Here is a 27,346-nt window from a genome sequence, read left to right as displayed (position 1 = left end):
TTATTCCCTGCTCATTTGGGGATGGCCTGGGTGTAAAGGGTCACTGGAAGCTGCCTGCAGTGATCAGGGGCCACAGGAGTTGGTGTGAAGGGCAAGGCCCTGAGCTGGGCTCAAAAGCCAGCTACTCTCTAGCTTGCCTTTATGTATCCACCTGGGTGGGCTCCCAGCCTCAGTTCCTCTCAGCATAAAATGAGGAAAGAGGGTTTCCTATTCCTATTCCTTTGTTTCAAAGAATGGTCCCTACCTGCTCTCATATCCACTAAATCCAGAACAAAAGAGAAGGAGGGTGTATGGTGAAGGGTTCCCCAAAATCATTGTAAAATTGTCTGCTTGAGCTAGTGGCCTGAGGAGGGAGATCTTCAATCCTGGACAGCGACAACCTCCTTCCCCCCACCACCCTAGGACATGCTCTGGTCAGGGTGTGAACTGAGTGAGCTCTTTGATTCCAAGATGCTGTTGCCACCGAGATGAATAGGGCAGGAAACACCCAAATTGTACGGGGGCCCAAATGCCTGGAACCCCAGCCCTTCCTTATAGTCACCTGGAAAGTTGTCTTGATGTGCTTCTGAATCTCCAAGTTGATTCACACAGGACGTTAGCATTGGCTCCATCTCTGCCTCCCACACTGCAATCCAGGGAGGGACAAACTGCAAGTGCCACCTGCCGGCCCAGCTCAGCTGGGCCATTCCTCTGTAAGCAGCAAGACAACTCCCTCTTTTGGAATGACCTGCTCTTGGGTCAAGACTCACAGGGTAAGTCTCAAGGCCAGTATATTCACCAGGAGGGCCTGGCCTGGAAGCCCCAGGCCAGGCCAAGGGAGGCCACACCCATGGACTCAAACCCAGGAAAACAAAGTAATTTGGGGTCTTTCACCTTGAAACCACAGACTCAAAGCTAATCTAACCAGGTATGTTTAGAAATTGTTTCAGAACAAGGAGAGCCTAGGATATGTTGCAGTTCCACAAACCTGCCAAAACCTGGACCTACAGTTGAATCAGAAATAACCTCCTTAAATCATTTTGTTTCCTTTTGCTTTTCAAGTGAATTTTCTACGCTCACAGAAGATTCTACTACCAGATAATTTCTCCAGCATAGATGTGTTAGAAGCAGAAGTGGAAATTCTGGAAATCCCCGAGCTCACTGAAGCTGTAAGGTTGTACCGGATGAACATGGGTATGTCACCAGGGGAAACTTGCCCTCCCCTTGACATTCTGGGGCAGTCCAGGATTGAGCTGGAAAAGCCAAGAACAAACATCTCCCCTCCCTCCCACAACCACTTTGGGCTTTGGGCAGTGGTGAGAGAGGTGGGTGTTTTGGCTGACTTAGAATATGAGAAGAGCAATTTCAGCCTGAACCCTTGTGTGCCCTCTGTCTGCTCAGCCTTCCCACTGAGCTGTAGGTAGCTCAGCCCAGCCTGGGTGGGGAAACCAGACCTGAATGTCCTAGGGAGGGAGGTTGGGCGCAAGGGCAAGCTTCCCAGGGGTACAGTGGGTCTGCCCTGCTTGTGGAAATGGGGAGCACCTTGCAGCACCTGATGGCCACTGCCATCCTGCCCCTTCCAGGCATGGCTGGGGGCATGGGAGACTCTCAGGCAGCTTCTCCACTAGTGCTTCAGTATCTCACCCACCCCCAAATTCCCTTGTTTCCCTACTTCACAGCCTCTGGCTGCTGTGCCTGTCTGCCTGCTTCTGACACTTCCTGACCCCGGTCCAATCCAGGCCTTCATGCTCCCAGGCCTACCTCATTCTAGTTTCTTCCTCACATGTTTTATTTGCCTTTCATCATCCCATCTCCCAAATCCTGTACATCTGTGGAAGCTACTGTGCATGTTGCAGGAAACTAGCTACCCCAGTGTGGCCTCAACTGGCGTGCTGAGAACTGTCTTGTACATGTGGAGTTTGGTCTGTGCATCACATTCACCCATGGGAATAAGGTCTTTTGCTGTGTTTAGGCCCAGCTCCCCCGGCCTCGTCCCCAGGCAAAATGGGAGTCCTATCCTATCTGCAAGTAGTGGCATCCTGCCGCAGGTCTCAGGAGCCTGTTCCAGGGTCTTACAATCCTCTTAAGAGGGAGTGAGTTCAAATCCCTCCTTCAGGGGCTTCTATTTCTCAGAGAACGTGAGTCATTGAGAGATGAGTACGGCAGTGCCTGCCGCACAGGAGCCATGTGAAGTTGGAGGGAAAGCATGTTTGCAGTCAGGCTCTGTAAACCATGCAGCAGCCCTCAAATACAAAGCATGGTTTTTGCCTTTTATAAAGCGCGTAAGTAAGGGAAACAGCTCCGGTATCCTTAGAGATGGGCAAAGCTGCCCTCAAATCCCAGCTCTGCCCCACCTAGCTTTGTGGTCTGGGGCAAGGTACTTAATTAGCCTCTCAGGATAGTTTCCTCATCTGTGATATAAGGATGGCATGGGGGCGCCTGGGTGGCTCAGATGGTTAAGCGTCTGCCTTCGGCTCAGGTCATGATCCCAGAGTCCTGGGATCGAGTCCCGCATCGGGCTCTCTGCTCGGCGGGGAGCCTGCTTCTCCCTCTGCTTCTCTCTCTCTCTCTCTCTCTCTCTCTGTGTCTCAGGAATAAATAATAAATAAAATCTTTAAAAAAAAAATAAGGATGGCATGACCCCTCCTGTAGGGTTACTCAGAGGATTGGAAAAGATCCATGAAAATCAGAGACACCTGGGTGACTCAGTCAGTTCAGTGTCTGCCTTCGGCTCAGGTCATGATCCCAGAGTCCTGGGATCGAGTCCCATATCGGGCTCCTTAGTGGGGAGCCTGCTTCTCCCTCTGCTCGTTGCTCTCTCTCTCTCAAATAAATAAAATCTTTTTTTAAAAAATTCATTTATAATGATCCATGAATCACTCAGCAGCTTGCCTCCTGGCCCATTGTTGCCACTGGGATAGGATCCTATAGATTGTGCATCGTGCCCACTGCAGTAGAACAAGGGCCTGCCCATGAGCCAGCAACCCAAATACCCGATCTGAAAGTAACACCACATAGTTTGTCTCTGGGGAAAATTCTGCCCAGGAGTGAAAGGGGCTGTAAATCTGAGAAGCCTGTGATGCACATCAGGTTCTGTGCTTAGGGTTGCCGGTCCTTCCCCACGGATGATGAGAGCAGAGCTTGGAACTAAGGGAGATTCCTGAAGAGGCTGGGGCCAAAGGGCAGCTCTACTGAAATTTCTGAAAATCAAATGTTAATGATACAACAAATTAATCTCCCCCCAACCCTACCTCCCAACAAATAACTTTGACCTCTAAACCGAACTAAGTATTCAAAAAATTATACTGATTTTGAGAGGATCCAGATTAGGCTGTGCAAGGAAATAATCTCCCTCTAAGCTTCTTTGGTACTAATTTAAGGCAGCAGTAGGAAGCAAGACCCAAAGCTTCTAATAGAGTTATGACCATGAGGGGTCTAGGAGTCACCCCATTCTCACCGGCACAGGTGGCTGTTCCCGGACTTCTTGTCCCCCCCCAAGCCCTGGGAAGGGGGACCGTGCAGCAGGCCTGGAGTCTGTGAAGCCGTTGTACATGATGGCCCTGGGTCTGCTTGTCAAGTACCCAGACTCCGCACTGGGACAGCTCCGCATCGAGAGCACGCTGGACGGCAGTAGACTGTACATCACAGGGAACGGGGTCCTCTTTCAGCATGTCAAGTAAGGCCCTCCTCAGAGAGCAGCTTGGTTCCACTCAGGCTGGTCTTTGCCTTTCCTCAGGAACCAACCTGGGGCCCTGTCCATGAGGGCCAGAGGGAAGTTGTGTCCTTGGGAACAAACCCATCATGTTAGCTACACCCACCACCACCCCTAAACCCAGGCCTTAGAGGAGAGGACTGGTGCCAAGTTATAAGGGTTCCCAAGGTTCAAAGTCTTCAGATGGTTTCATACTTCTGTTTTCTGCAATCCATTGCTATTTTTGGCCCTGTTCTAGGTCTGAGATGAGCAGGCCACAGTCACAACCCTTAGGGTGCTAGATAATTCCCCTTCCATGCAGACCTTTCTACAAGGTCCTCCCCCACCCCACAATCCTTGGGAGGCTTGCTGGAGATACAAAAAGGCAAGAACTGGGGGTGAGCTCCAGAAGCAAAGCAAGGCAGGCTTTCCAAAGGAGGTGATACCTGGCCTTTGCCTTGGGGGATGAGCTCTTGAATGTCCCCATTAGTGCAGAAGCATGGATTCTAATCCTGTTTTATAGAACGGTAAACTGATGTTCAGAGCAGAGCAATTTTCTTAGGGTCACAAAATATATTGATACCAAAACTAAACATAGAAGTGGGTTTTCCTGAGCCCCTAGGAAGAAGGTCAGCCAACCCCAACCCTGGGTGTTTTGGGCCGTTGAGGCCCACACCAACCATCTCTCCCAGAGATGTCCCATCCCCGATGTCACAGAGGGCAAAGACATGTGCCTTTGGAGGCAGGGGGTTGATGTTCAAACCCCCAGCCTCTTTCCTAGGCACACAGGGTATTAGTAACCTCCCAAGACCAAGGAAGGCTGCCATATAGTGACTGAGATGTCATGGGCAGATACTTATGGGGGTAGGATAGGAGTGGCTGGGCCCTGGTCTGGCTTCTGGAACCTTAGGCAGAGCCTAGAAGCTTACAATTAGTTGATTTAGAGGGCTTTGCTGAAGTGGGTCAAACTCAGCTCCAACATGGTAAGCCTGTGTGTCCAAGTTCAGTCTCCCACAAGACATCACCAGATTTCTGGTTAAAGCAGGAAATGATGTAGTGGCCACGGGTTTGAGCCAGTGGTAGAGGCAAGGCATTCTGGACATGAAAAGTTGGCAGGCTAGACTCCCTTAGGGTGCGGTTCTCTCTAACAGGCCTTTCCTCTGGGCAGGAACTGGCTGGGGACTTGTCGGCTGCCCCTGACTGAGACTATTTCTGAGGTGTACGAGCTCTGTGCCTTCCTGGACAAGAGGGACATCACCTATGAGCCAATGAAAGTAGCCCTGAAGACTCATCTGGAGCCGAGGACTCTGGCACCCATGGATGTGCTCAGTAAATGAGAAAGCTTCTTTATTTGAATTTAGCATCAGAGGAGGGCTTGGGTATCATAAAGGAAAGTCAAGGCTGGCCAGGGCCAGGAACCATAGATGGAAGAGGAGAGGAAAGTCAACATCTGTAGGTTTTCCTAGAGGGAAACTTTCATGTTAAGGTACGCCTCCTCACCTCAAGCCGATGAGTAGCCTTGAGTAGTACTCACTGGGCAGTACATACTGACCTCGGTATGGGGCCGCATGGGTCTCCAAGGGTATGACTGCTCTGGCTCTGAGAGCTGACATGCTGTGCTCATTTGATCCTCACAGCCACCCACGGGGGAACAATCTCTGGGTCCATTTAACAGATGAAGCAGAGGCTCAGGAAGGTAACTTGCTCAGATTACACAGTGAGATAGTGATCGAGCTAGAGTTTGAGTCTGAGTCCAAAACTAATGTTGTTTTCACCAGCTTCCCTATAACCTCTTATTAACAAAAAGTTTTTGGATCAAGTTTCCACTGTATTCTATCATTCAGCAATAGTCAACATTTATTGAGCACCTACCACATACCAGGAAAGAAGTAGACACTAGGAGTATAGAAGTGAGCAAAACGGACCCAGTCCTTATCTTCATGGAGTTCACAATCTAATGATATACCTCTTACCTCTTGATTATGTAACCTAGTTATATACCCTTTACTCATTACAAAGCTCATTAGAAACTGGTTCCCAAACATCAGAACAGAGCCTAAGTCTAGTCTCCCCCAGGAAAAGAGTCATGGGTTCATCTTCTCAAAGCTCCATTCTCCAGACAGGCCTAGAGGCTTGGTCTCTATAGCAGTGACAGTGATTTGATGAGAGCTGGCAATGTGACATTTGCCAAACCACAAGCACAAACATACAGAGGACTGCTCACCACATGAAGAGTTATACACCCAGGACACACCCAGCCAGAAACCAGAGGCAGTTGGCACTGTAGGTGGACAGGAACATCAGTCCAGCTTTCTTGAGAGTGGGTCAGAGGAAGAGCATCAGGATCCCTGGTATTGATGAGATTTTAGAGGGCTCACCCTTCCCACTCTGAGTCACCAGCTGACCCTCCAAGCTGCCATTCCAAACCCACCTCACCACCCAGGAAAGTGAGGTAGGTGGTGAGCTGCAGGGAAGGCCTGAGAGAAGGTTGGTTTAAGGGGTTCCTGCTGCTTCTCAGAGGAGGCAACACAACATGACTGATGAAGATATTGAGTCTTAACATGTGTTATTAACCAAAATGCCCGACCTAATTTCCCTTCTGGTCATGTGATCTGTTCCTTCTCATTGGTTTCCTTAGATGAGGAATGGACGGCAGAAATCACTGTGTATTCCCCCCAACAGATCATCAAAGTTTATGTTGGAAGCCACTGGTATGCAACCACCCTGCAGACTTTGCTGAAGGTATGCTGGCCCCAGGACATCCTCCTTTCCTTGTGGCTTCTGTGGCTGAGCAGCTTTAGAACCTTGTCACCTGGCCCTCACACAGCCCTAGCCCCTGCTTAGAGGAAGATCTTCTCCCTGCTCCATGGCCCAAAGTGCTCTTATTGTATGAGCAGCACGCTAGGAAGGCCCGCAAGAGTTTGGGTCAGGAGGAGACCAGTCTGAGGGGTCTGGACCAAGCAAGACACAGGGCGGGGTTACAAATGCCTTGAGAGGGTGGTCTCGTCTAGAAGGCAGCAAAACTTGAAGCTGGGATGTTCTTGTCCCTGGATGCTCTGCTCCCCACTATGGCTCCCTGTGGCTAACAAGACAGGGAGATGGAAATCCCAAAGCCTCTGTTCTAGAATGGTTGAGAAAATGAATTAAGAGAAGACCGACCTGCCCCTTACTGAAGACCCAGCCCTTTAACTAATAGACTAACAGAGTCTGGTGTGCAACCCCTTGCAGTATCCAGAACTTCTATCCAACCCTCAAAGAGTATACTGGATCACTTACGGGCAGACCCTGCTGATCCACGGGGATGGCCAAATGTTCCGACACATTCTCAACTTCCTGAGACTTGGAAAACTGTTTTTACCATCTGAATTTAAGTAAGTGACAAATGGAAGGAAATCATGTGATGAAACCCCTTCCTTCTGCAATGAAAAAATCTTGAGTTTGTAGCTTTCAGGGAGGAGGTTATATTATTTCCAATATGTGAACTGCTGTTCAAGGCAGCAGCTCCGAAGGCTATGCCTCCACCCACACTCCCACCGCAGCTGCCCAGCCTGACAACGTCTTGTCATCTGCAGGGAATGGCCCTTATTCTGCCAGGAGGTAGAGGATTACCACATCCCATCCCTCTCAGAAGCTCTTGCCCAATGTGAGGCATACAAGTAAGGACACTGCTCTAGACACCATGTTCCGGAGTTTGGACCTTTATGGTCCTCTTGAGAATCTTGTCCTCAGTCCCACCTGCCCGTTCTCCTTGGGGCAAAGGGGGTGGAGCAGGCCCAGGATTGGCTAATGACCTAAGTGAAACCTTTTAAGAGCCCTTCTCCACCCCTGTTTAGTTAACTAGCCAAAGGGCAGACCTGACCAACTGGTTGATGAACTAGTAGAAGCTTCTGCTCACTGACTCCTCTCTTGGAGTCTGCAGGTCATGGACCCAGGAGAAAGAATCTGAAAATGAAGAAGCTTTTCCCATCAGGAGGCTGCATGTGGTGACGGAAGGGCCAGGGTCACTGGTGGAGTTCAGTAGGGACGCCAAAGAAGTAAGCCCCAGCCTTGTTTGGTTTGTTGTCCTGAGAGTGCTACCACAGGGTTCAGGGGTAGGCTCTGCTACTGAGGGGCATGGCAAAATTAAAGAGCAAGGCCTACATGGATTCCTAGCATGGTAACTATGTCCAAACACTGAAGGAAGCACAGGGAAATGTTGGCCACTTGTGGCCTCGGATGCTGATAGTATGTCCCTTTGGAATATGAGAGGCTCCTGGGCTAGCAACACCCCCACTCAGGCTGAGCAAAGCTCAAACGGCTGACCTGTGTGGAGGATAGGATTGATGGGTGAGCAAGTGAGGTCTTGGAGGCCCAGATTATTATTCTCAGGTGAAGCTCCAATGTGGAAGCACAACATTCCCAGAGCTGCCATGTCCTCCTTTCCCAGACCACAGCCTGCATGCCCGTGGACTTCCAAGACTGCAGTGAGAGAACTTCATGGAACACCAGGGGGACCCTGGCCAGATCCAGCCAGACGGAGGAGTCTGAGCAGTACTCCCAGACCATCCAGGTGTCCCTGTGCCGAGGTGCCAAGAGGGCGGGCAATCCTAGCACATACTCCCACTGTCCTGGCCTATGTGCCAACCCCAGATACTGGGGGGCCCACCCTGAGAGTCCTCCCAAGAAGAAATGCACCACAGTCAACCTCACACAGAAACCTGAAACCAAAGACCCTCCCGTCACCCCCATGCAAAAACTCATCTCCCTGGTGAGGGAATGGGACATGGTCAATTGCAAACAGTGGGATTTCCAGCCACTGCCCGTCCCCCGGAGCAGCTCCATGGAGGAGGCTACCCTGCAGCTTCCTTTGGGAAGTGAGGCTCCTTCCCAGCCCAGCACTTCAGCTTCCTGGAAAGGCCATTCCACAGGCTCAGAGAAGGACCTGGGCCCACAGGCAGGGGCTGGAGCTGGAGCCAAAGACAAGGGGCCAGAGCCAACCTTTAAGCCATACTTCCCCATGAAAAGAGCTGTCACGCTGAAGGACTGGGGCAAGCAGAAGCCAAGAGAGAATGGTGAGTCCTATCCCATCCTTGATCTGTGTCTCATTTAACAACAGAGAGGGCAAACCTTGGCCAAGACCACAGAGTGAATTAGTGACAAAGGGGTACTAGAACCCTCTATTTACTGACGCCGGCTCTGCCGAGCAGCAGAGATGACCAGCACACTGGCATAACTTGTGGGGCTAAGAGTGCATGAAGTATATGAGAAGAGGGTGTCTATGAAATAATAGAAGCACAAAGAAGGCTAGGGGCTGGGGAGTGAGCAGGGGAAGGAAGGAGAAATCTCGGGTGCTTGTGGAAACACAGGTCTTTGGTCTAGCTCTGGAGGCCAGGTTTCATGTGGGGAAGTGATGGGAAATAGGGCTGAAGACATAATTAATCAGGACAGGTCTTGTGGGCCAAGTTTAGAACCTGGTACTTTGTTCTGATCCTGTGGGGTGTGGGCAGCCACTGAAGAATTTTAAACAAGGGAGCAAGCAGTCAGGTGTGCATTCAGAGAGCTTGCTCCAGGAGTAGAGGAAATATAGCAGCAGAAGCAGGAGTGTTAGAGGCGTAGGTCATTCTAGATCAAACAGGCTAGGCAGTTGGGGGAGGAGGTAGGAAAGGATCCAGCAAGAGAGAGGCCAGGTTTCTGGCTTGTGTGACTGCAGGAGGGTGGGTGATTACTGAGGTGGAATGGACAGAAGGAGCTGAAGAGAGGCGTGTTATGTGTGGAGGGGCAGTGTGGAGACAAGCCAGGGGAGTATGCTGAGAACTGCCATGTTGGGCTGTTTCCTCTGTTCCCTCAAAGTCTTTCTACAGTATTCTGTTGCTTTCCCTTTTAAAGGCTTAGGCCCTCCTTGGAGGGTCTTCTCAGGCCCTGCCTGTGAGCCGTGAGTTGGTCTGTCAAACGTACTCCTCAGAGTGGACATGTATCAAAAGCTCACCCAAAAAGCTCCTCTCGTTTTACAGTTTTCCAACGATTTCCAGTCTCCCAGCTGGGTATTATCAACTCTAGTTAATACCAGCCTTAGTTCAAGGGGAATTGGGAGAGTTCCTTGGAGTTCCAAAATGTAGGATTAGGCTTGTAATGCTTCTAGGACAATGGAGAGAGAAGAGCCAGGACAGGGCCCTGTCAGCAGAGGGTGCCACTTCTGAGAAGCTGGAGGCAGAAGGTGCTAGAAGGCTGGGGTGACTGACTGTGCTGGTCTGTCACCAGAGACCCCCTCCCTGCTTGGGCTCCAAAGTGGCTTAAGGAGGAACCCCACCCCGTGTTGTTTTCACAGAAAGCCCTGGCCCTGAGCAGCCTCTGCCTGAGGCCAGTGAGGTGGATAATGCAGGGGTCATCCTCAAAGTGGCCCATCCGCCCGTGGTGGGCAGCGATGGTTCCTGCATGTTCTTTGAGGACAGCATCATCTATACCACACAGATGGACAACCTCAGGCATGCACCGACTACAGCCAGCCCCCAGCCCAGAGGTGAGACTCTGAAGCCATACCTGGCCCTGCGCTTCCTTGTGGAGATGCCTGAGCCCCTACCCAGGGTACTTCAGGAAAACAGTCTCCCTCAGGAGCCCTACACTTCTCCCCTTCCTAAGGCCTTAGCCACAGGCAGATGTGGCCACATCTACTCTCTCCTCCACAGAGGTGACTTTCCTGAGTTTCTCTCTATCCTGGGAAGAGATGTTTTATGCACAAAAATGTCACCGCTTCCTGACTGACATCATCCTGGATTCCATCAGGCAAAAGGACCCCAAAGCCATGACAGCCAAGGTGGTCTCCCTAACCAACCGACTGTGGGTATGTTTGCCAGGCCCCAGACCTTGCTGCTTCTCCACCTGTAGTCCCCCTATCGCCACAATCAGTGGTGCCAGGCAAAGGGAAGCAAGTCAAGGGGAATAGGTCAGGGGCACAAGGGTGGCAAGAAGCACACAGACAGGAAGACAGGGCAGTGTCATCTGAACCAAGCCTTGACCAAGAGGTTGTTTGGCATGACAGTGGCCCCTGATCCCTGTAGCTCCTGCAGACCAAGGGAAGCCCCTGTTCTGCATCCCACTCTGCAAGGCAAGGAGCAAGTATGTGTCGGGCAGCTGCTTCCAGTCTTGCCTGACCAGAGGCTCTCCTTGCAGACCCTGCACATCAGCCCCAAGCAGTTTGTGGTGGACTTGCTGGCCATCACTGGCTTCAAGGATGACCGGCACACCCAGGAACGCCTGTACAGCTGGGTGGAGGTGAGGGCCACCTGTACCCCACTGGGAATGCTGACCCTGTGGACACCTCAAATGGACACTGTCTTGCTGCATGGGGGCCAGGCCAACACTGCCCAGAAGGCAAGGCGGGCAGCTAACCTATCTATGGTCCCTGGTCCCAAGGAGGGAGAAACAACGGCTGAAATTAACCAGTCCAGAGTGATCAAAAAGCAGCATTCGGGCCACTGGTTTTTGCAGTTTTCCTCCAATGGTACCAATTTTGCCTTCATCACTAACACCCCTAGCCATGTTTGGGAAGCATATCACATGAACCCAAGTTTTTGGGGTGCTGAAATCAGACTATTACAAGTCAGACCTTTTTGATGGGTGATACCAATTTCACCTACTTTGCTACATCATCACTTTCACACATTCCTTTCATATATAAGCTGCTTTAAAGCATTCTTTACCAAAAAAATGTTCAGTAAGGTCAAAGGAATGACCCAGGTCTTTTTGTATTTGTTTTTTGATTCCTTAAAATAATTTTAGGGTTTTAAGTTTTTATTTTAACATTGTAGGTGAAAAAGATTTAGCTAATGTCTCCTTAATTTGGTATTTCTGTAATCAAATACATTATTATAATACTTTTCACCCTAAACACACTGGTTCCCAGTTACTATTAGGCCCCTGGCTGGTCTATTGATTAGAAAGGTGAAGTCAGCATCTACAGCTAGAAAATAGAAAACCAGTGGCCCGAAACATACATTTTTGACCCTCTGGTCATTCTGGTAGCTACTCCTAGCCACAGCCTTGTGAGAGGCCTTTGGGCAGAACTGAGACCAAGAGCATCAAAGGTCCCCCAACAACAGGCCTTGCCCTACCCCTGCCGCCACCCCCAGATGGGAGGACCCCCCCACACACCCACAGAACTAGGGTAGGCAACCAGCCAGGAAGTAAGGGATAAGACGAGACTTTCCTTCTAGCTCACACTGCCTTTCGCCAGGAAATATGGTCGCTGCATGGACCTGCTCATCCAGAGGGGCCTGTCTAGGTCTGTCTCTTACTCTATCCTGGGCAAGTACTTACAAGAGGGCTAGGGTGACCAGAAATGCTGCCCTCACATACCCCCACCTGCCAAGGCTCATTTTAAGAATGTGTGTCCCCATCAGAGGGTGTGTCAGTCTATTTTTATTATAAATAAAGAGTAATGAGTCAAGGGCCTGGACTCTGTCTTTGAGACACCAAAGACTTAACAATCAGGGAAATAATTTTAGATAACAGCTCTAATTGAAAGCTATTCAAAAGGTGTTGAGTCAAAATAACCAAACTGACTCAGGAAGGAAGAGCTAGGCTTGGGCAGCCAGGGCAGTCAAGAGGAAAGGGTACAACAGGTGTGGGCTTGCCCCTAAGTTTGAGAAGGTTGGCTTCAAAGCCAACTGGGAAGCAACTGCTGGGAACCCACCTATGTTCCTCCTGAGGGTGGGGGCAGCCCAGTCGCTGCCCAGAGCCACTTGGTGCCCACCAGCCTAGAGCATGGCAACACCCACACTCCGCTCTAGCCTCATCCTAGCCCCTAACTGGGGAGGGGACTGCAAAGAGAATAGAAGAAGGGGACATGGGGCCAGCAGCTCAGGATCAGGGTAGTCATTCAGGCTTTGCAGCCAGGCTCCCTAGGAGAGGTCCCTGCCAGTCTGCCAGTGGGCACAGACATCAGAAAGAGTAGTCAATAGGGCAGTGCATGTGGGCTGGAAGGTAGCCCAGGTGGCAGCCACACTCTGGTCACAGCAGATCCTGAGAGAGGTGATGTTTCCTGGAGCAAAAGTTGCTGGGTCCACTGCCTGCCTTCCAGCCCGGGCTCAAACCTGTGGTTGAAAGGTAGGCCTGACTGCCTGTTTCCTCAACTCAGGGTCCAGGTAGCATCTCTAGGGTAGGGCCCTGGCCCACCCACCCCCATTTCCACCTAAAGGAAAGGCAGCCATAGGCCTGGGCTGGGACTGGTGGATACAGGACAAAATGGTACTCACACAGGACAAGTCCTCAAGACCCCTACCCAGGGCCTGCGCTGACACATAGCTGCTGTCAGACCCACTGGATCCACTGGCTGATGGGCACTGGGATGAGACCTCGGAGTCCTCAGGAGCTAGGGAGGAGGGAGGTAAGCTGTCAGCACAGGAGGGCCAGACCCTAAGCGATACCATCCTGCCTCTGGCTAAGCCCAGACCTACTCAAAGACAGCTGACTGCCCAGCTCCACTTCAGCCTCCAGTGCTGCTTCCTCTGGGAAGCTGGGAGAATACAGGGGCCAGCGGAGTCCCAGAAGAGCCGGGTCTCTGTACAGGTGCAGGTTGAGGGACCCCAGTACAGAGCAAGAGGCAGGGTCTCCAGGAAGAGAATTCAAGGCTCCCAGGTAGGGGCTGTCATAGTCAAACGGGGCCACAGCAATAGAGGCCCGAGAGCGAACTTCTGCATAGGAAAGAGGGTCAGGTTGGGACAGGCCAGAGCCTACCTGGGCCGGGGTCCTGAAGGGAGCACAGGCAAGGGCTGAAAAAGGTCCACGCTGCCTCGCATGCAGCCTTCCGCCCCCACACCCCCGGCAGCCTGCCTGCTACCTCGGCACTTCAGGACGTAGTTGACGGTGCGGTCGTTGATAGCTTCCTCGCTGGGGGCGATGTCCTGGAAGGCCTTGTTCCCCACACCCATGGATACCATCTCAGCCATGCGAACCTCTGGGTGGACAGTGGGCATACGTGGGGCCTCTCTGGACATGAGCCTTGCCCTTGGGCCTCTGTCTACCCTCTCCCTTGAGTAAGTCCTTCCTATACACCCATACCCAGCAGATTAGCCGTCCTGTGCACAGAGCCTTTCTTGGTGCCATGCTCTCCTCCCCACAATCCTGGGGGCAGGTGTCATAACTGCTCTTTTAAAGTTAAGGCCTCTGATACTCAGAGAGGTTAATACTGTGTCCGTAGTCAGGGACAGTGAGAGCAGGCCTGCCTGACTTTGAAGTTCTTTCCCCTACACTGGCTGCTACTGCGGGATCTCCCTGCTCCCAAGCATTTCCAGGTCCCTAAGCCCTGCCTGGGCCCGAGTAGGACACTGTAAGCTGTCCAGAGGAGGGGACCTTCTACTGAAGTAGGGGGCAGGGACACACCCTTGTTGTGGATGGCCTGCCTCCAGAGCAGACGAGAAATGTCAGCCGTCCAAGCCTGCTTGGTGGCCACGCTGGCAGCCTGCAGCACAAAGGTGTCCCTGGCCTTGCGACGGCGGAACCAGATCTCAAACCGCAGGTTGCTCTCCCCACAGCACTCAGTGAGGCCCAGGTCTGCCATCTGCGTGGCCAGGAGAGGGGCTTGGTGAGGCGCTGGGGGAGAAGGGGGCAGGGAGCGTGGGAGGGGTCGGGTGGGCCTACCTTGAAGGAACGCTTGTAGGCAAATGTGTCGGTGCCTGTGGGCCCTCGGCGAGGCTTGCTGAAGAGCAGCAGCTCCTCAAAGAGAAAAACGCGGCGCAAGGACTTACGGCGCCGGGTGCGCACCATGAACTCATCCTGTCGCACCAGCTGCCCCTGTTCCTTGAGGTTAACCTGCCAAGTTGGGGCCCAGTGAGTACCCAGCTTCTGCCACCCCCTCCCTTCACACCCACTGCACCTGACCACCAGGGCCCGGCATGACTCACATCACAGCCCTGAATGGCGTCCATGGCCAGCAGGTCATTGCCATGTCGCAGCTGGAAGCGCACGAGGCTCTGGGCGGCCCGCAGGGCACTCAGCTCCTGCACGGCGCCCCCACAGGCCCGCGCCAGTTCCTGCAGCAGCAGTGCGTACTTGCTCATGCGCTGGATGGGCTTCAGCAGGTAGGAGGCCAAGTCTAGGTGGTCCCCCAGCATTTGCTGCTTGTCCTGCCAGGTGCATGGAAGACCATCAGGTGGCTTCGGGGTACCTCCTCCATCCCCTCCTCCCCTACAGTCTCAGGCTCATCTACCTTGAAGAAGGCGTGACCGAAGCTGATCATCAGGGCATCGGAGCGAGGTTTATTCTTGCTGTAGAGTGCATACATCCCAAACTGCACCCTCTGTGAGGACACACAGCTCAGCCTGGTTGCAAGGGGGACAGCTTCCAAAGTCTGGCCCCCATGGGCCAGATTCCCTCAGCTTGAAAGGACCAAAATGCCAATAAACAGCTCCCAGGGAAGCCTCCCCCTGATCCAATCTGCCTGGCTTTGAATGAGGGGTAACCTGGCAAGAACACGCACTGTGCAGAGCGGGGCTTGCCCACAAGGCTTTTGCTCCTCCCACTGCTCTGGGACCACCACTCTGGGACCCCTCACCTCGGATTACCCCTTCTCTTGCTCACTGCACTCAGCCACTTTGACCTGTCTCTTCCTTTAAACGTGATCTTTCCTCTGGATGGAACACTCTGACTCCAGTCCCTCTCTCTGGCCCCAGCTTAAACATCAGCTCCTCAAAGAGGCCTCTAACTGCCCCACTCCTGCCCACCACTCATTCACAACCATCGATCTATCCTGATTATTTTCTTCCTGGCCTCAACTATAATCTGGAATTCCCTTTTATACTTTTATGTCTCTTCTACTAAAACACGAGCAACCAGAGGGGTAGGGACCTTGCTGGTCTTGCTCAGAGCTGTACCCAGCACAGAGCCTGGCACCAAGCCTGCACCAGGGGCTCTTTGTTGAGTGGCAGAATCAGCTAGGGGCCATGTGGCCTGTGGGAGGCTTACGTGGCGCAGGAAGGCATAGGCTACCCGGGAGGGGTGCTGGGTACAGGCCTCCAGCTCACGCAGGAAGAAATGACAGTGGAAGTCCCGCAGCTTCTCCAGGTTGCCGAAGAGGTGGGCGCGCTGGCCACGGAGGCCCTGGGGCACATCGGGGCGATCCAGCTCGGGGAAGTAGTTCTCCATGGTGTAGTCAAGAGCACGGACATACTCCCGCTCTGTAGCCACCATCTCCGCCAGCACCAGCTGGAGCCTACCAGATAAGTGGAATCAGGATTCAAGACCTCTCTCCTGCCACTGCCCTCCCTGCCCTGCCCACTGCCTGTACCTGCTGGGGCTCCTGGGATCGGAGCTGCTTGGTGGAGGCATGGTAGAGGATGACCCTGGCTGGGCACCCTCTCCGGCCTCTGGTCTGTGGCAGGCAGCCGCAGTGGCTGCATGGTGGCAGTGGTGGGCAGGCTCTCTGAGACTCTGCCCCAAATTCTGATCAAGGCTGCCGGCCTTCCTCAGGGGAGGGGTGGCAGATGCAGCGGGCACACGGCTGACACACACGCTCGCTGTGCTGCCCGTCGTGGTCGTGGCTGTGGTCAGTGGTGGCTTCAGCGCGGCCTCTAGCTTCTGGTCCAGGGCCAGCCAGGTGTCCTGGCATCGTGCCCAGGCCCAGCGGCACTCCTGGCGGATGCCCTCCGACCCCAACCCTGTGGCCAGAGCCCACATTTTTCGGAAGTGGGCAGGAGGCAAGTCAGGGTGCTTGGTCCAATGCAGCTGCAGCCGTTGCAGCGCAACCCCTGGGTGCTCGTGCTCCAGCTCTGCCAACAGCCGCTGCCCCTCCTCAGCCCAGGTCGATGCCTGTAAACACCAAGGCCAGAGAGGCAGTGAAGGTGGGGCCCACCAAGACCGCCGAGCCTTCCCTTCAACCCACTCCCCAACCCCGCAGGATGATGACTCAGGCCATGCCCCCCAGTGGTTGGATTTTGGGGTCAACCTGAAGACAAGGAGAGAGAACAGGCAGAATGTCCTGAAAGCTCAGGCTATGCTGGGGTTAGGCAGCCACCCCTCCACCCCCGCCAACCACCTGCAGCCAAGGTCAGGACAGCCCACCTACCTGCTTGAAAAAATGGGAGAGTTTCTCAGCATCTGCCAGCCGCTGTCGCCGTCGGGCCAAAGCCCTGGAGAAGTCAGTCAGCTGGGCTTGCAGGGCCAGAAAGCGGGCCCCAGCGGGGCCTAGCTCAGCAGCCTCCCAGCCAGCCAGTGGCTGTAGAAACTTCTCCGCTCTCCTGACCTGCTCCTGGAGACAGAGCCTGGGCTCAGCAGGTCTGGGCCTGGTAGTCTAGCCCAGAGCAGTCTTTTCCACAGACATCTACATGTCATTGTCAAGTCTCCCCTGTGACTGAAGACCTTCCCTTGCCCCCGACTCCCCTGTCTCTGTGCCCCTCTCCACAGCCAAACTTCCGGAGAAGTTGTTATCCTTGGCATCACTGCTTCTTCCCCGTGAGCCCCATGCAACCTCAGTGCCACCGCCATCCCCAGCCCTTCTCAGGCCTCATCTGACCATCACTCAGCAGCCTCCAGTCCTCTGCCAGCTCCCCGACCCCTCTCCACTCACCTGATTCTCCTCGTCCTTCTCTGGTGGTTCCTCCTCCTGTTCCCCATCCCTCACCTGGGCCATTAAACACTGGTGCTCCTGAACACAGTCCACACGCTCTCTCCTCAGGCAGTCTCGTGTGACCAACTTCAAATGTCATCCACAACTCACATCCACCAGGTGACCCTCTACACCCCGGTCTCTCCTCTGAGTTCCACTGATGAATCCCTTTCCCCCAGAAGGTCCTTGTCTCCCAGCCCCTCTCTCGGGGAACGGCACTCATTCAACCCTGAAACCTCCCTCTCCTTCTTACTATGTATCCACCATCAAATCCCAGCAATTTCTAAAATCAATCTCTTCTGCCACCATCTGGTCAGGGAAAGCATCATTCCCGGTGGGCCACTGCAACTGCCTCTGTGGACTGTACACATCCATCCTTCAAGTCACCGTCTACCCAGAACCTAAGATGATCTTCCTCGGGGCGCCTGGGTGGCTCAGTCGTTAAGTGTCTGCCTTCGGCTCAGGTCATGGCCCCAGGGTCCCGGGATCGAGCCCCACATCGGGCTCCCTGCTCAGCGGGGCAGGAAGCCTGCTTCTCCCTCCCCCACTCCCCCTGCTTGTGTTCCCTCTTTTTTTTTTTTTAATTTTATTTATTTATTTCAGAGAGAGAGAGAATGAGAGAGATAGAAAGCACGAGAGGGAAGAGGGTCAGAGGGAGAAGCAGACTCCCCGCCGAGCAGGGAGCCCGATGTGGGGCTCGATCCTGGGACTCCAGGATCATGACCTGAGCTGAAGGCAGTCACTTAACCAACTGAGCCCCCCAGGCACCCCTGTGTTCCCTCTCTTGCTGTGTCTCTGTCAAATAAATAAATAAAATCTTTAAAAAAAAAAAAAAAGGATGATCTTCCTAGAATGTGGATCTGATTATGTGACTTTCCCACTTAGATGTTACATTGAGACAGGGCCCAGTCATTTGGCCACTACTTTCCCAGCCTCATTTTACCTCATCTCACTCCATTCTCCCTCCCTTTTCTGCACTGCATTTCAACCTCACTGTCCTGCTTATGGTTCCTCAGGCAACCCATGCTCCCTCCTGCCACAGAACCTTTGCACATGCTGTTTGCTCCCTCAGCCTGGAATGTCTCTTAACCCCAACCCCTCTTCCTCCTAATTAACCCTGATCTATTCTTTAGCTTTCAGTTCAAAAGTCACTACCTCAAGAAAGCTAGCCCAACACCCTTTCTGGGTGAGGTCTTTATTAATACACTCAGGTAGAACCACGTACATGACTTCTCTTCAGAGCTTCTGCCTTGGTTTGCAAACACATATATGACTTTGAACCTTTGATTACAAGTGATCCTCTCTGCTGAACTGTACATTCCAAGAGAGAAAAGGATAGATTTGCCTTCACCCATTCTGCATTTTCAGTCCTTGGCCAAGTGACCCAATACCTATGGAATGAACAAGTGACCAAACTCACCTGGGCAACCTGGTCCAAGTCCTGAAAACGACCTTGGGCCTGGAGCAGCATGTCCAGTGAGGGCTCCCTTAGCTCCTCAAGTGCTGGCCAGCCCACCTGCTGTAGCCACACTTCAATCTGGAGGGGCACAAGCAGGGAAAGGAATGCTGCTGTGGGGTGGAGGTCATGCTTGAGATCAGGAGGGAGGGCCCATATGGGTAGATAGTTCCCACCTGGTGCAGTCCACCCTCCTGGGCCTCCAGAGTCTGGACCAACTCTAGTGCCTGTACCCGCCGGTTACTCTGGAGGGTCAGTTGGTGCAGCAGTCCATCTACACGGCCATAGAGTTCATCAACCTCATCCACTGCTGGTCTGGTATAGGGTACATGGTCTTAGAGCTCTTAGTTGCCTTGCTCCACTCCACCCCATCCTGGGACCACAATTCTGGCTGGTTCTGAGCCAGCCAGCTGAGTCCCTAGCATAGGATATGGTGAGCTGGGGCAAGATCTAGGATCTGAGTTTGCATCTACCTGTAGTCTGGGCTCTGGGTCACCTCTGGGACTGCTTGCTTCAGCCATGCCAGCTCCAAACCCCCTTGGCATTGTAGCCATGCTAGCCGTGGTGAGTCTAGCACATGCTGCATCAGGACCTGTGCCTGCCGTAACAGCCGACCAACTTCCTGTGATTAAGTGCAACAGGTAGTGGAGGTGAGCATGGAAGAAAAGGAGGGAGACAGGGAGCACTCGGAGAGGTGTCGAGGGAACACTCACCCCAGACTCCATGGGCTGGGGCACAGCCTTCATGCTCTCGATGGCCCCCTGGAGCAGGGCACAAACCACCTGGCAGCTCTGCAGTAGGGCTTCCAGACGCTGTGAGCAGGGGCAGGCATGACCAGAGTAGTGCAGTGCTGGTCCCAGGCAACCTGGATACCAGGCCGGCTTTGCACTACTCAAGCCAACCCAGAAAAGGCCCCTCTGCTGGCCACGTTGCCTGCCACCCACCCTGTGCCCCACCCACTGCACTGACCATCCGGAAGTCCAGCCAGGCCTGGTGGCAGTACGGCAGGCCTCCTCCCATTGAAGCTGGCAACCCGGAGGTGGAGACGTGGTTCAGCAGGCTCTGATGAGAAGGCAGCTGCTGCAGCTACCAGAAAAGCAGGTGGTGACCGAGGCCTAGTGGGGAAAACAGCCCATCTCCACCCCTGGCCGAAATGGCTCTGTACCTGCAGCCTGGAAGGTACCTCCTTCGGCATCTTTCCCAGTAGCAGCACCTGGTACACTGACCCTGGGGCAGCTTCCTGCAAGGAATTTGAGTTCAACCATGTCCCCAACCCTACACAAAAGGAATGACTGAAGGCAGGGGAAGCTACTATCGTGTACTCACCTGCAGTTGGCTGAGCCCCCAGAAGAGGGAAGAGCGTGGGGAACAAACCCGGGCGTCCACCAGCACGGTCAGTCCCATGGCCTGTACTTCGGGCCTAAAGAAGAGGCTTCAGTTCAGTATCTAATTCCCCAATCTTGCCATCTCCCAGCTCAGGCTCCAACCCACCCCCCACTTCCTCCCCAAACCTGGGAATGCCGCGCAGGTAGAGCAGGAGGCGGATGAGTTCACGGTTACTGCACTTGGGATGAAGCCAGGCTGGGCTATGGGCACACAGAAGCAGCACTGCCCGGCCTTCTACATCCCGAGTCCCTGTGGGGAGAAGGCAGTGAACACCTGCCCAATCAAGTCACCCCCCTCCCACCGCCTCCAGTCATTCCCAACTACCTGGCAGGGTAGCCATGCCACTGGCCAGCAGCTCCCAGGCAAGGTCTTGGGCCAGGAGATCATCAGCAGGCTTAGGGAGGCTAGATCCACTGGGGTCTTCAGAAGGAAAATGGCTTGGGTCTGCATTGGGCCACCCCCCCCAGAGACCCCTCCTCGGACCTGGGCTTCAGGTGGAGTAGGGTCAGAGCCCTCCCCCGCTTCAGGAACCCCCACTCCCAAGACTTCCTCGGCCCCGCCTCCCTTACCTGCCTCCAGTAGCTCTGACATCGTCTCAGATAATGGGCCTCCAGGGTCCACAGGATCACTGTCCAAACCCTCAGGACCCAGGTGGGCTGGCATTAATCTCTTTGGAACTTGGTCCCTTGCCAAGCCTCCCCCTTGACTATCAATCTCGCCCTGTGCAAGGCTGAGGCAGGAGGACATTGGGCACAGGAGGCTCTCCACTCCAGAAGGGGTTGGTTCCTCTAACTGGAGTGAGGAACCTCCTAATGTGCAACCCTGGGCATCCCCCGACCCATCTACAGCCGTCTGTCCTAGGGGAGGCCAAGGCTCCCCAGGCAAGGGGCTGCCCTGTAGCCCTTCTCCCTGGGCTGTCCCTGCTGTAGGTCTCAGAGGATTGGGGTCCTTAACCTGCATGCAGGGAACAGGTTCTTCTTCATCCCAGGCATCCCTGAAGCTGCACACAGCAAACCTCCAGTCAGTGGCGTGTCCCTGGGAGTCTGGGGACTCATCCCCAACCTCCGGTGGCCCTTCCATCATCCCCTCCTTAAGAGTGGGCCTGCTCAGGGCAAGTGGGAGAGGGGCTGGGCCCTCAGTATGAGGCTTCTGCTCATCCAGGAAATGGGTTGACGATGGTCGTGAGTACGGCTCCGTGAGACAGGCAGAAGGCCAGTCTTGGTGCCCAGACAGAGGGAGCACAGACGCGGCGGCAGTTCAGACCTGAAGAGAGGGGAGAACAGCAGGGGTCGGCCCCCGCCAGACCGCGCTCACGGGGGCCTCAGCCAAGAGGGCCCCCGCTCTTGGACGCGCACTCCCTGCCACGCTTTGCTGGTCCATGCGGATGGGACGCCGCCATTGCATGGACGCCGTGCTGCCTAGTGCTGACACCCGCCCAACTGGGCCTTGTTTGGCCACGAGACTCCGCGCCCCATCCCTCGCCCGCCGGCCACACTCACGTCCCCGGGACGCGGGACGGTGAAGCGGAGTCCTCGAGCCTACCGCCCCGCCGTCGACGGCGGGTACAGCGCGCCGCCCGGCGTCCACAGGCGCCGCCTCCTGGCGGCGTGGAGGGAACGCAGGGCGGCGGAGGATGCGGCGCCGCGCCGCCCCCTGGGGGCCGGAGGACGGAGCTGCAGCCCACTCCCAGGCCCGACGGCAGCGGCCGGGACCCCCAGGAAAGCGCCGAGGAGTGGGCCCTCGGAGCGCCCCCCTGCCCGCCGCCGCCCCCCTCCCACCCTGGGGGCCAAGCGGCTCGGCTCCACTCCCACCCTCAGGGCCCCCTTACTTTGACTTGGCTTCTCTGTCGGCGGGGCGGGGCAGCGACTGCCAGCCGTCCCACTGTGCCCACTCCCCGGGCCTGCCTGAGAGCGCCGGAAGCGGCCCCCTGCTGGGCGAGGCGGTGTAAGTGCCCGAGGTGAGGGATCCAGTGGGTCGGCCTGGGGATAGAGGGAAGGGGCTTGCGGTGGGGGGAGGGGTTCTTGAATGCACGCAGTATGGGGTTGCTGCCCCACCCTCTCCTCAAAACTGGGAGCACTCACTCCTCGCGGGAGAAGATAAGTGTGGGCCCAGGGTCCCAGGAGGCCCCTAGAAAGAGAAACCCTCTAAGCCCAAACCAGCTGCTTGGGGCTGCTAGGAACCAGTGGGGGTATCTTCATGGAGGGTAGGAGGAAGGGGCTCCCCTCCCTTGCAGCCTTCAGTCTTCCTTCCAGGCCCAGGCACCAAGACAGGTTGTATGATTCCAAGACCCGGTGGGGGACTCCTATCTAGGCTGGAGCTGACTCAGGCCTGCCGGAGTCCACCAGGCCCAGACCCTCCACTCTGGTGCTTTCCTGGGCACTTTCACCTACCCCCCTCCCCACAAAGTCCAGCCAAGGAGGATGGGGCTGAGGTCAGGGTCCTGAAGCCAGAGACACAAACCCAGGCCTGCTCCTCCACTTACCTGCTGGGTGAGCTCCAGCAACTCAGTTCTCTTTAAGCGTCACCTTACTCACCTGTTTAAAAAAAAAAAATCATTTTTTTTTCCTGGGGTTGCCATAAGGAAGGAAGACCCCATGTGTCAGATGTCCAGTTGCTGCCAGCATTTAGGCTGTGTTCATGCCCTCCCCATCATTTCACCTTCATTCAGGGGATCCTGAACTGGTGAAAGGTACCTGCTCTGAGGTGTGAGGTGCCTTTAGGGCATGTGTGCCTGGCCTGACATTCCCCAAAATTTGTGGGAAAAGTGTAAGAAGGTAGGCTGTGTAGCCAGAAGAAGGCACTATGCCCCACGACATGCTCAGGCCCTTGGTTTCTGGGAGGGGAGGGGCAGTGGGCATAATGGCTTCCTTGGCTCTAAAGCAGGCACCCCCTCAGGAGCCTGGAGGCTGCTAGAGGAGCAAACCTGGGCATCAAAAGCAGGCACAGTGGTAACAAGAGCAACCCACCCCCGCCCCACTCCCAGCTGCCACATCAGCACCCAAAGTCCAGACTCTCAGACCAGCTACCTAGGAGCCTTCTTCTTGAGCTGATCTGGCTGCCAGAGGAGCCTTGGGATTGTCCTGCTCCGTCCCCAACCCCCAGCCAGGACCTCTGGCCCCACCCTCCTCTAGCTTTAGCGAGCATCAGGACCAACCTTGGATCCCTCCCCAGCTGTCCCAGGGCCGCCCCATTGAGTCATTGCCTCCTGCTCCCTCCCTGTCCTTCTGCCCACTGTCTGCCCACCCCCAGCCACCAGCCAGGCCTCCTAGGAGCGCTAAGATCTGGGGGGACCTGCTGGCAGGTACACATATCCCCTCCAATACCAGAGGCTAGTAAGAGGTCCCAAGCCACAGGCCATAGCTGACCCCAGCACTGCCGGGCACGGGCAGCAGATAGATTCAAGGTCAGGGGCAGCCTTGATTTGTTCACTCCACATAGAATGTGCATTGTAGCTTCATGAAAACAGAGTGTACTGTCCACTTCTGTACTTCCAGCACTTAACATAGGGCCTGGCATAGAATAAATGCCTAGGGGTGCCTGAGAGTGGTCACATTACCACCTGCCCTCCTGAGGCTCCCCATCCTTGAGCCAGATGTAAACTAGAGTCACAAATAGAGACAGATTCAGAGGCTCAGTCTGAAAGGAAAATGGAAAAGGCAGAGAGCTAACTGACGCACAGCCCTAGGATGGCAAAGATACGGATAGAAATGGGGACACACAGAGGCCTAGTGGGGGAACACTGGGGGCTGGGCCTGGAACCAACCCAGGCCGCTGACCACAGCAGGCTCTGCAGGGCTGAGCTTGCAGGACTGAGGAGTGACTCATGGGGCCCATCTCTGTGGCTCTGCTGGCAGCAAAATTCACTCACAGCAGCCTTTTCCACTGAGATCATAAAATGGGGTTGGGCCTCCCTTCCCTGCCCCTTCCCCAGCCTTCCCTCAGTCTCCCATTCCTTGCCAACATAAATCAATCAAAAATAAGATGGGGGCTGTGGGCCTAGTGATAAGACACCCAAAGTCATTGCCCTTACTCCACCCCAAACCTTGCACACTCTCTTCAGTACTGCCCCAGACAGCAAGGGTGATAATACCAGACTTCCAGACTTTTCTCACTTTTGGCCTAAATAAACTCCAAACTCCATACTGGCCTAGAAAACTCATCTGATCACAAATCTTGTCTCAAACGTGTTCATCTCCCCTGGTCAAAATCCTTCCTCCTTCAAAACCTGGGTGCAGCTTAGGTCACCTTGAAGGCCATGTCCATCATCTTGCCCAGTCAGGTGGTGAGCCATGGATGAGCTCCTGACTTGCTCAGTCTCCTGCATCCCACATGCCTGCCTCTCCCCCAGCTCTGCTCACCTGCTTTCTCCCCCTCCATCTCTGACTAACCCTGTCTTCCCAGATGTCCAACTATCCTTAGTTACCCAGCACCAAGCCCATGAGCCCCTCTGCACCCCTTCCTCCTACACCGTGAGTTGCCTGATTGTGTGGATTTAATTTCTACCACCTTTCTAATCTAAAAATTCTCAAAGAATGTCGTCTTTGTGATCTCCCTCACAAGGAGCTGCTTAAGATTCCAGATCTCTGGGTCCCCATTGCTTTGCTAAGTCAGAACCTTGGGACAGGCCCAAGGAATTTACATGGCTTTTTTTTAAAGATTTATTTTTAGAGAGAGAGGGAGTGAGGAGGGGGAGGGGCAGAGGGAGAGGGAGAGAGAGAATCTCAAACAGACTTCCCGCTGAGTGCAGAGCCCCGACATGGGGCTCAATCTTAGGACCCCGAGATCACAACCTGAGCCGAAACCAAGAGTCGGATGCTTAGCTGACCGAGCCACCCAGGTGCTCCAGGAATCTGCATGTTTGACAGCTCTCAGTGATTGTGACCCTAAAGTCCGAGAATGGCTGCCTGCCCTCTCCAGTCTCTTCATATCCCTAGGCTGCTTGAGCAGAACAAGCCTCCTGTCTCCAGCCTTCCCTTCTACCAGTCTATCCTCCACCCGGGGTTTCTTTCATTCCATCTGGCACCAACTGCATTTGAGCTCCCTAAAGCGTATCACTGCCCACACCACTCCCCAGATCACAGTTCTCCCAGGCCAGCTCTCTGCCACCTCCACCCCAGCCTGTGTGTTCCTGGCTGGTTTCTCCAGAGCATATCACCCACTGCTCCCAGCTTTTTGCCATGTGTGCTCTGGGCATGCTGCTCTTTCTACCTGGAATGCATCCACCCAAATTTGCCTGTATTGTCTGAACCCCTACACACACACACACACACACACACACACACACACACACACACACACACACTAGCCATGTGTGCTCTGGGCATGCTGCTCTTTCTACCTGGAATGCATCCACCCAAATTTGCCTGTATTGTCTGAACCCCTACACACACACACACACACACACACACACACACACACACACACACACACGCCATGTGTGCTCTGGGCATGCTGCTCTTTCTACCTGTAATGCATCCACCCAAATTTGCCTGTATTGTCTGAACCCCTACACACACACACACACACACACACACACACACACACACACTAGCTCTTCACAAAGCCTCCCCAGATCTCCTCAGAGTCCCACAGCACTTTCCTTGCTCCTTGCCTTACAGTATAAGACCTGTAACGGCCAACATTAACGATCCCTTACTGTGGGCCATGCTGTATACTAGGTTCTTCTCATTTTTTCATTTCATCCTGACAGCAAACTTATAAATCCGTCAAGAGATAAAGACACTGAGGCTCACAGACAGTATGTAACGTGCCTAAGCTGCCATAGCTGGTAAGTGACAGCTGGACTGTTAACTATTAGGTCCTGTCACTGCCAGCTCTAAACAATGTGAGGGCAAAGCCCAAGTCACTCCTCTTTTCTTCCCATTTTCCCATTCGTAGCCCAGAGAAGGTAAAGTGTTTATTGACTACCTGTGTAACCTTCGCAGTGTCGAGAGTCCTTCAGATCTACAGAGACAGAAAGTAGGTTAGTGATTACCTAGGGCTGGGCAGGCAGGGGATGACGAGTGCCTGCCAATGCGCACAAGGTTTCCTGGGGATAATGAAAATGTTCTAAACTTAGATTGTGATGAGGTTGTACAACTCTGTGAATATATTAAAAACCACTGAACTATACATTTTAAATGGTTGAGTTTTGTAGTATATGTGTTATATCTCAATAAAGATGGATGTCTTCTTAAAAGTCCTTTAGACACAGTGGGAATTGAATCTGGGGCTGCTATTGTCTAAGGATTTTGGTCCCTAGATGTTTCTGGACCCCACACTACCCACTTTATAGTGTAAACTCGAGTGGTAAGCAGCTCCCTTGAGATTGGCCTCCCACCTGCCATGGGCAGAGGACTTCTGTTTATTTGTCCTACACCTGCCTTCAGGTTTTCAAGGAAGGCTTTATCTGGTCCCAGTATGTGCTGGCTACATCTTTGGGTACCTTGGGACCTATTTTCTGGGGTCTCTTTTCCTGCTGGCCTCCCTATTTTAGAGTGGACTCCCAGTTCTGTGACCCTGTGCCCATACAACGATCCCTGGACAGCCACTGCAGGCCCCCCGCTCAGGGTACCATGTTGGGAAGGTATGAGGGAGGAGGGAAAAGAGGGCCAGAGGGCCTAACAGTCCTTCCCAGGATCCCCCTCCATTCTCTCTCCTAGAAGCCCCAGGGCAGGCAGTTGTAAGGTTCTATTTCCCTCCTTAGATATCCCAGTTGCCCCCGCACCCCTAGGACCCCCAGACAGATGGACACAGGACACCCATTCATCTGAGAGATGTTTAATGTGTCTTAGGTTCAAGATACAAGACACAGGGCAGGTGCTAACCCCAGGAAATTTACCTGCCACCCAGTCAGCCCCCTTCCCACTGCAGCCAGGCATCGCAGCCCCCAGAGCAGTGGGACGGTGGCCCTTTAATACCTGGCTCCTTTCCTATTTGGGGAATGTCAAGGTGGTCGTGGCCCAGAGGCCACTATCTCCCTTCCTCAGAAAATCCAGACCCAGGAATCTGAAAGATCCAGACTTGGATACAGAGCAGCTGATCTTCAGAGTGACCCCTGCCAAGAAACAGCCCTGATCTGAAGCCTGGCCCAGCCCTGTGGCCTTGATCCTGTCAAAGGAAGAACTATGGCCCCAATAACTGGCAGCAAAGGGAAGGGGATAAAGAATTGGACACAGGTTCCCACTGTCCCCCCCCCCCCGCAAAATTGGCTATAGGTAGCTGACCCAACAGGGCAGCAAAGCCTAAGGTTGAGGCC

General features: G+C 54.1%; 2 protein-coding genes across 2 annotated transcripts in view; one reads left to right on the top strand and one right to left on the bottom strand.

Annotated features, from left to right (window-relative positions):
- KCTD19 (potassium channel tetramerization domain containing 19) overlaps nucleotides 1-11,973 on the top strand; it is a 32,665-nt gene extending 20,692 nt beyond the window's left edge. The window contains exons 5-16 of the mRNA XM_088027132.1: nucleotides 1,042-1,173; nucleotides 3,445-3,655; nucleotides 4,839-4,999; nucleotides 6,309-6,412; nucleotides 6,899-7,041; nucleotides 7,243-7,326; nucleotides 7,590-7,704; nucleotides 8,097-8,721; nucleotides 9,975-10,166; nucleotides 10,333-10,487; nucleotides 10,817-10,918; nucleotides 11,860-11,973. Of these exons, the coding sequence (XP_087883258.1) occupies nucleotides 1,042-1,173; nucleotides 3,445-3,655; nucleotides 4,839-4,999; nucleotides 6,309-6,412; nucleotides 6,899-7,041; nucleotides 7,243-7,326; nucleotides 7,590-7,704; nucleotides 8,097-8,721; nucleotides 9,975-10,166; nucleotides 10,333-10,487; nucleotides 10,817-10,918; nucleotides 11,860-11,973 (2,138 nt within the window). The remainder of the gene's footprint in view (nucleotides 1-1,041; nucleotides 1,174-3,444; nucleotides 3,656-4,838; nucleotides 5,000-6,308; nucleotides 6,413-6,898; nucleotides 7,042-7,242; nucleotides 7,327-7,589; nucleotides 7,705-8,096; nucleotides 8,722-9,974; nucleotides 10,167-10,332; nucleotides 10,488-10,816; nucleotides 10,919-11,859) is intronic.
- A 571-nt stretch (nucleotides 11,974-12,544) lies between these two features.
- PLEKHG4 (pleckstrin homology and RhoGEF domain containing G4) lies at nucleotides 12,545-21,168 on the bottom strand. Its single transcript, XM_088027131.1, has 21 exons — nucleotides 20,658-21,168; nucleotides 20,413-20,508; nucleotides 20,214-20,337; nucleotides 20,029-20,122; nucleotides 19,868-19,942; nucleotides 19,672-19,788; nucleotides 19,416-19,514; nucleotides 19,176-19,324; nucleotides 18,879-19,017; nucleotides 18,667-18,783; nucleotides 16,707-16,889; nucleotides 15,930-16,450; nucleotides 15,608-15,854; nucleotides 14,853-14,942; nucleotides 14,548-14,769; nucleotides 14,285-14,455; nucleotides 14,027-14,204; nucleotides 13,485-13,601; nucleotides 13,102-13,338; nucleotides 12,901-13,016; nucleotides 12,545-12,757 (listed from the first exon to the last, which is right to left on the bottom strand). Exons 1-21 carry the CDS (start codon nucleotides 21,166-21,168, stop codon nucleotides 12,656-12,658), a joined length of 3,705 nt encoding a protein of 1,234 aa, XP_087883257.1. The 3' UTR covers nucleotides 12,545-12,655.
- Nucleotides 21,169-27,346: the final 6,178 nt, after the last annotated feature.

Source organism: Eumetopias jubatus, unplaced genomic scaffold (assembly GCF_037043125.1).
Source record: "Eumetopias jubatus isolate StellerSeaLion01/CBP00866 unplaced genomic scaffold, mEumJub1_p1.0 scaffold_10, whole genome shotgun sequence".
Lineage (NCBI taxonomy): Eukaryota > Metazoa > Chordata > Mammalia > Carnivora > Otariidae > Eumetopias > Eumetopias jubatus.
Note: the sequence above shows the minus strand (reverse complement) of the source record. Positions and strands in the feature narration are given on the sequence as shown.

Excerpts from the sequence above, each read along its gene's own strand:
- PLEKHG4 (XM_088027131.1), bottom strand. The coding sequence starts at position 21,168 with ATGGAAGGGCCACCGGAGGTTGGGGATGAGTCCCCAGACTCCCAGGGA. Across the intron at positions 19,789-19,867 it reads AGGTACCTTCCAGGCTGCAG|CTGCAGCAGCTGCCTTCTCA; the intron begins GTACAGAGCCAT and ends CTTTTCTGGTAG. Across the intron at positions 19,018-19,175 it reads ACCCAGAGCCCAGACTACAG|ACCAGCAGTGGATGAGGTTG; the intron begins GTAGATGCAAAC and ends ACCCTATACCAG.